General features: G+C 50.4%; 4 protein-coding genes across 4 annotated transcripts in view; all 4 read left to right on the plus strand.

The window, feature by feature from the left end:
* The first annotated feature begins 532 nt into the window (after positions 1-532).
* LOC121559654 (histone H1-like) lies at positions 533-1,731 on the plus strand. Its single transcript, XM_045219921.1, has one exon. The coding sequence runs from the start codon at positions 631-633 to the stop codon at positions 1,252-1,254; it is 624 nt and encodes a 207-aa protein (XP_045075856.1). The 5' UTR covers positions 533-630; the 3' UTR covers positions 1,255-1,731.
* LOC121563966 (histone H2A) lies at positions 1,728-2,899 on the plus strand. The gene is given in 2 exon segments (XM_041875571.2): positions 1,728-2,313; positions 2,315-2,899. Coding segments are annotated over 2 exon segments (387 nt in total). The 5' UTR covers positions 1,728-2,073; the 3' UTR covers positions 2,462-2,899.
* A 5-nt stretch (positions 2,900-2,904) lies between these two features.
* Positions 2,905-3,402, plus strand: LOC123489238 (histone H3). Its single transcript, XM_045219923.1, has one exon. The coding sequence runs from the start codon at positions 2,940-2,942 to the stop codon at positions 3,348-3,350; it is 411 nt and encodes a 136-aa protein (XP_045075858.1). The 5' UTR covers positions 2,905-2,939; the 3' UTR covers positions 3,351-3,402.
* Positions 3,403-6,854: 3,452 nt separating this feature from the next.
* LOC121563969 (histone H2B) overlaps positions 6,855-7,500 on the plus strand; it is an 803-nt gene continuing 157 nt past the window's right edge. The window contains exon 1 of the mRNA XM_041875575.2: positions 6,855-7,500. This exon is cut by the window's right edge and continues 157 nt beyond it. Coding sequence (XP_041731509.1) covers positions 6,902-7,276 — 375 coding nt within the window. The 5' untranslated portion in view covers positions 6,855-6,901 and the 3' untranslated portion in view covers positions 7,277-7,500.

Below are 7,500 nucleotides of genomic sequence, written 5' to 3' on the forward strand. Positions count from 1 at the left end.
GGATCCTGTACATACGACGAATACAACTTGAAACTTGAAGTACAACTCTCGTCTCAGCCAGGCCTCACAGGTGTATGTGTTTTAAGGTCCCCAAAAGAGCACTTCTTTAAAACACCCTGGACCACAACAGGGGACCCCAAACCATTTGATTCCCTTGCCAGACATCTCGGCTCACTACACAACAAGTGCTGCTGGCAATCGGATGCACTTTTAGCCCATTTAGGAGACAAATAGCACAGGAAAACCAGTGCGCACCGCTCCACCCGACAGTCCAACGGTGAGATTTTGAGCGAGTCGCAACAAAATGCACGGCCCTTCCGCGGCCCACATGACTTTATTCTGAACGGAGACAAGTCTGCTCGCTGGGCCGTTCGCTTTTGGAGCAAAAACACGGCTCCGTCGGTGACTTTTGGGCCAATATAGGCGAACAGAAAACACAAGTGAAAGAGCATTTGGCCAGCCCAGAGAAGCCGAGCTGGTTGGCTTGAGTCTACATGGTTCTCATGTCGCGTTTAAGGCCAGCCCCCTGCTCGGTGTGGAGCTTCAATAGCGCAGAACAGCGTCTACAGCAAACTACTCCTCGCAGACCGTGTGTGTGTGTGTGTGTACCGGACCAAACGACAGACAGACATGGCAGAAGTCGCACCAGCACCCGCCGCCGCCGCGCCGGCAAAGGCACCCAAGAAGAAGGCAGCAGCCAAGGCCAAGAAAGCGGGACCCAGCGTAGGCGAGCTCATCGTCAAGGCTGTGACCGCTTCCAAGGAGAGGAGCGGCGTGTCCCTGGCCGCACTCAAGAAGACGCTGGCGGCAGGCGGCTACGACGTGGAGAAGAACAACTCCCGCGTCAAGATCGCAGTCAAGAGCCTCGTCACCAAGGGTACCCTGGTCCAGACCAAGGGCACCGGTGCATCCGGTTCCTTCAAGCTCAACAAGAAAGCCGTCGAGGCGAAGAAGCCCGCCAAGAAAGCCGCAGTCCCCAAAGTAAAGAAGGTGGCCGCCAAGAAGCCCGCCGCGGCGAAGAAGCCCAAGAAGGTAGCAGCCAAGAAGGCCGTCGCCGCAAAGAAGTCCCCCAAGAAGGCCAAGAAGCCCGCTACACCCAAAAAGGCCGCCAAGAGCCCCAAGAAGGTGAAAAAGCCCGCCGCAGCGGCCAAGAAGGCAGCCAAGAGCCCCAAGAAGGCTACAAAGGCAGCCAAGCCCAAAGCCGCCAAGCCCAAGGCAGCCAAGGCCAAGAAGGCAGCCCCCAAGAAGAAGTAAACCTATTACAAACAGTGTTCTACTCGACACATGTTGTACCACAAAAGGCTCTTTTAAGAGCCACCCACCTCTTTCCATAGAAAGCGCATTGATTTCCATGTACTACCTGTCGTGGAAAAGAAATTACGCACACTAGGCTACTTTTACGCACACAACATTGTCCCACTCTGGGTGTGTGCGAAGGGAGAGGCATATAATAGAGGGCCAAAATGGCTCAGAAATTCGACCTCACGAGTGCACCCTCACCAGCCATTTTTATATATGAGCCACTGGGCTATTCCCGTTCAGAGGCAGGCTGCTGTGATGTGTTACAAGTGCCATGTAATAACAATAACAATACTATAGTGGCTTCGAATTGAAACTCACGAGTGCACCCTCAACAGCCATTTTTATATATGAGCCACTGGGCTATTCCCGTTCAGAGGCAGGCTGCTGTGATGTGTTACAAGTGCCATGTAATAACAATAACAATACTATAGTGGCTTCGATTTCAAACTCAAGAGTGCACCCTCACCAGCTGTTTGTTTCCCATTTGGAGAGAAATAATGTGTGGATGTCATTTCGGACATTTTGGCGCTCACGCGAAATGACACAAAGTAACAAAGTCGGAGGGAAACAAAGTAGCCTCTCACTCGCTGCCTGTGGGTGGGAACCGGCTTAGGGCTGTCTGTCTGTCCATCTGTCTGTCCCTCGCTCCAATTGGATAAGGCCACACCGGCCCGGTGGCCAATCGTTGCCTCTTGTGGCGAGGTATATGTACGGCTCTCGAAGTGGCGAGCGGCTCATTCAGACTTTCTGTGACTTTCTCAAGCTACCAATATGAGCGGAAGAGGCAAAACCGGAGGCAAGGCCAGGGCGAAGGCAAAGACCCGTTCATCCCGTGCTGGCCTCCAGTTCCCCGTGGGCCGTGTGCACAGGCTGCTGCGCAAAGGCAACTACGCCGAGCGTGTGGGCGCTGGCGCACCAGTCTACCTGGCCGCCGTACTCGAGTACCTGACTGCTGAGATCCTGGAGTTGGCCGGCAACGCTGCCCGTGACAACAAGAAGACTCGTATCATCCCCCCGTCACCTACAACTGGCCGTCCGTAACGACGAGGAGCTGAACAAACTGCTCGGCGGTGTGACCATCGCTCAGGGTGGTGTGCTGCCCAACATCCAGGCAGTCCTACTCCCCAAGAAGACCGAGAAGGCAGTCAAAGCCAAGTAAATTCGCTACTGCGACTTCAACTTGACTACTCAACCCCCAAAGGCTCTTTTAAGAGCCAACCACCTAGCTCTCCAAAAGCGCAAAGTACCTTTCTATGACCGCAATACATTGAGTGGGTGTATACACAACTATTTCGACATTCTGTGCCCACATGAGGCCTTGCATGAACAACAACACCTACTTGGCCTCATTTGCCATAGCAGGCTAGCATTAGATGATACGTGCCTATAAGCTGTCACTCTTGACTTTGGCGACTATTATTGCGCGTAAAGGGCCGGCGGCGTCCTATTGCGCGCGCACCGGGAGTTTGAGTTTTGGAGAGGCCGGGCCTCCCGTCCAATGGCCAACGGAGGAGGCCTGCGAAACGGGCCAATCGGGGTGGTGGGGAGATGGTGTCCAATCAGCAGGCGCCACTGCCGGCTTTATAAACTTCACATAGGCATTTCGAGGCTATACTCCCGACTGTCAGAGCAGCGCCATGGCCAGAACCAAGCAAACCGCTCGCAAATCCACCGGTGGCAAAGCCCCCAGGAAGCAGCTCGCCACTAAGGCTGCTCGCAAGAGTGCCCCGGCCACCGGCGGTGTGAAGAAGCCTCACCGTTACAGGCCCGGCACCGTGGCTCTGAGAGAGATCCGTCGTTACCAGAAGTCCACTGAGCTACTCATCCGCAAACTGCCCTTCCAGCGCCTGGTGCGAGAAATCGCCCAGGACTTCAAGACCGACCTGCGCTTCCAGAGCTCCGCCGTGATGGCCCTACAGGAGGCTAGCGAGGCTTACCTGGTCGGCCTGTTCGAGGACACCAACCTGTGCGCCATCCACGCCAAGCGGGTGACCATCATGCCCAAGGACATCCAGCTGGCCCGCCGTATTCGCGGAGAGCGCGCATAAATGAGGATGACCTGAACTCGAATATCCCCCAAAGGCTCTTTTAAGAGCCACCTCCATATTTCCATCAAAAAGGCACAATTGTTCCATGTATACACGCACCTCTACATTAGCCACCATGTATGTTGTTCACTAACACGTCTAAAAGCTACGTATTGCACCTTTTTAGTTGCCTGAAGTCTAGCTTCAATGTTTGTGTGTGTATATACACAACCATCTGGCATCATCCACTTCCTTTGAACTATATAGTAACACAGTAAAATGCTTTACAAAGGAGGGGAAAAAGAAACGAGTGATAATATAGGCCGAATAGTAACAAGAATTGTGTTCAGATGAATAATTGACACTATTAGTTGTGTGTAATAATAGCCTTGCATGCAGTCCAGAAAAAACATGCATGCCAACTTACTTTGAAAGTCCCATGTTGCAGTGCTGCTGAGAGACTCATGCAGAGGCCCAAACTTTACAATGGAGCACGGAGGCCATCTTGTGGTTAAATGTGGGTACTGCACCTCATGGTGATTCCCTTTCAGCATTTGCTCTTTAGGCCAGCGTTTCCCAAACGCGGTCCTGGGGTCCACAAGGGGTGCGCGTTTTGCGTTTTGCCCTAGCACTCCACAACTGATTCTAATACTCCCAGCTTGATGATGATGAGTTGATTATTTGAATCAGCTGTGTAGTGCTAGGGCAAAAACTCCCAAAATGTGGCCCGAGTTTGGGAAACCCTGCTTTAGGCTAATACTAGCCTATTAGGATGACTTGGTTCGATCGCTTTAATGGCAACTGCTGAACTCTGGTTTCACTAATTACTTGTCCCAGGTCACCATTATGAATCCAATAGCAAAACAAATGTTTCAAAATTGCTCAATAGTGAAAAAAGGCCAGGAAATGATGGGTTCTCAGCAATATTTCACCAACAACCAATCACTATTCACGCATAGACATTAGGATCATCAACAAATATTCCTAAGTCATACTACAAAAAGGGTTGTAACGAAATGGATTTGTCTGTTCAATGCAAGTTCAACGTCAAAGAAAAAGTGCATCACCACAACAAACGTGTCTTTAGATACACTGTAAAAAATGACTTTGTGGAATGTACTCAAGCTATTACAGTCAACAAAAGCACACGTCATATTGTTGAGTAGATCTTTTTGCTTGTTTTTATGAGTAGATAAGCTTGAGTAAGTTGAGTTGATGTGGTCCAATACATTGAGTAAAGATGATAGAGACGTAAAAAGGATTATATTACATTGATTCGACTCAAATAGACATTGTGTTATTTTACCTGAATGATTCATCCTATTATGTATTTAGACCAACTTACTTTGGATTCACTCAATCACATCCCTTAAGAGAAAAGGTATCCGGACACCGGGAATCCATTTATTTAAACATCAACGGTTTGCAAAACATCTGTTATTATGAGTTGACAAATTACGTAATTGCAATCAACACTGCAGGTAACTCATGATTGCTGCAGGTAGGCAACACCGTAGAAATAGGAACTACAACACTAACAACAAGTGACATTTACTCCTGATGTACTGACTGACCTGTTGCAACCTCTACAACCACTGTGCTTATTATTTGACCCTGCTGGTCATCTATGAACGTTTGAACATCTTGGAGAAAAATGTGTGAAACCACTGCCTATATGAGGAGCTGTCGTTGTTTGTTTTATTACCACATACTTATGGAAATTGCACCGGTTGAGAGATGATGGCTCTCTTGTGCCTACGGTGAAGGGTACTTCTGATCCAGCAGGTGGTGCTAAGATCCCTCCCTATATGACTTGAATGATGAGTTGATTTATTCCTTATAGCTCCTAATGATTTTAAGGCCAGTGTTGGCAAACATTACTTGTGCTCCAGCAGGTGGCCATGACATCCCTCCCTATATGACTTGACTGACCAGTTAGTTGATGGACTCCTTATAGCTCCTAATGATTTTAAGGCCAGTGTTGGCAAACATGACTTCTGCTCCAGCAGGTGGCCATGAAATCCCCCCCTATATGACTTGACTGACCAGGTAGTTGATGGACTCCTTATAGCTCTTAATGATCTCAAGTGTCTGTGTTTTTATGTGGTTAGGAGTTTTGCTCACTGCGTGTCCCCCTTCCATTTCAGTGTTTCCCAACTCCAGCGGTAGAGTAGGCTACCCCCAACAGGACCCATTTTTCTTGTAGGCCTGGACAGCCACAGCTGATTGAACAACCTGTCACCTAAATTACCAAGTCCTCAATGAGTAGAATCAGGTGCAACAACAACAACAACAACAACAACAATATGAGGAGAGGGACACAGTGTACTAGCTGATCTCCCAGTTGTCACAGTTTGGCCTTGTGTTCCACATAGCCTATATCAGTATTTGAGTATGTTTCCCGCGTACGTTAGTTGCTTTCACGTCATCTTTGAAATCGCTCCTCCCTAGTCCCCTAGAACGAGCGCCCTCCCCTTTGCAACGCCTCCGAACATATAACAGAGGCGCGCTTTCTGTGCCGCCGGCCTCAATCAGGTCGACCAAACGCAGATAATAGCGCACCGCGCACCGGCGCTGAAGTCATTCATTCACTTGAACTCAACTAGCGAACACACCATGTCCGGAAGAGGCAAAGGCGGCAAGGGACTCGGAAAAGGAGGCGCCAAGCGTCACCGCAAAGTTCTCCGCGATAACATCCAGGGAATCACCAAACCCGCTATCCGCCGTCTGGCTCGCCGCGGCGGCGTGAAGCGTATTTCCGGTCTGATCTACGAGGAGACCCGCGGTGTCCTGAAGGTGTTCCTGGAGAACGTGATCCGTGACGCAGTCACCTACACCGAGCACGCCAAGAGGAAGACCGTTACCGCCATGGACGTGGTCTACGCTCTGAAACGTCAGGGACGCACCCTGTACGGTTTCGGCGGTTAAACCCACTCTCTTCGGAACCTCAACACCCCGACTCGAACCCAAAGGCTCTTTTAAGAGCCACCCACATCCGCTTAAAATGGGCCCATTCCATGTAGTGTTATATATAACAAAAAATGTTTAGTATGCAATTTAGTAAGAAAGTATGAGCCACTTCGAGTGGACAGGGAGTATTAATTAGAGGATTCTAATGTCCCGTCCACTTTTAGCGCACAGAGGGAGGCCTATATCTGACAGTGGCAAAGTGTAAGAACGTTATTATTTTGGGTCAAGCAATAGTGGAATTTGGACAACATAAAGCCACCACGAGTCGGTAGACGTGGCTCGAAAAGAGGGGGACAGCGCGCACACACACACACAGTCCAAAATGGGAGCCCTATGTCTGACGGTGCCAAAGTGGGCAATTCTATCACCAGCATTATTTGGCACAACAATCGTGCCATTTGGACACCTATTAAAGCCCCCTTTTGAAACACACAATTCCCCATCGGTCACAGAGCATAGGCTATAGAGAGGAGGGAGGGAGGGAGGGAGCAAGCAAGCAGGGGAGTGTCTACGGCCGCTGACTTTGCTTAGCTTCCTCTTCATAAGACGGGTAAGCGCCCTTCACCCCCTCATTCGTTTCTGAGAAGCAACGAGACATCATCATGCCCGAGCCAGCAAAGTCAGCGCCCAAGAAGGGCTCCAAGAAAGCCGTCACCAAGACCGCAGGGAAGGGCGGCAAGAAGCGCAGAAAGTCCAGGAAGGAGAGTTACGCCATCTACGTGTACAAAGTCCTGAAGCAGGTCCACCCCGACACCGGCATCTCCTCCAAGGCCATGGGAATCATGAACTCCTTCGTGAACGACATCTTCGAGCGTATCGCCGGAGAGTCCTCTCGCCTGGCCCACTACAACAAGCGTTCTACCATCACCTCCAGGGAGATCCAGACCGCGGTGCGCCTGCTGCTCCCCGGTGAACTTGCCAAACACGCCGTGTCCGAGGGCACCAAGGCCGTAACCAAGTACACCAGCTCCAAGTAAACAGCGCATTTGGACTGCTCTACTAACCCAAAGGCTCTTTTAAGAGCCACCCACTCTGTCAGTAAAAAAAGCAATTCCATCGCCACCGAATGAATGCGTAGGTAGGCTGCGTTACATTGTATCATTGTTTAATGGGCGGCGCGCGCCGCCTCGGAGAGCGGCTACATTGTATCATTGTTTAATGGGCGGCGCGCGCCGGCTCGGAGAGCGGCTACATTGTATCA

The sequence above is a fragment of the Coregonus clupeaformis genome, unplaced genomic scaffold (assembly GCF_020615455.1).
Source record: "Coregonus clupeaformis isolate EN_2021a unplaced genomic scaffold, ASM2061545v1 scaf2900, whole genome shotgun sequence".
Lineage (NCBI taxonomy): Eukaryota > Metazoa > Chordata > Actinopteri > Salmoniformes > Salmonidae > Coregonus > Coregonus clupeaformis.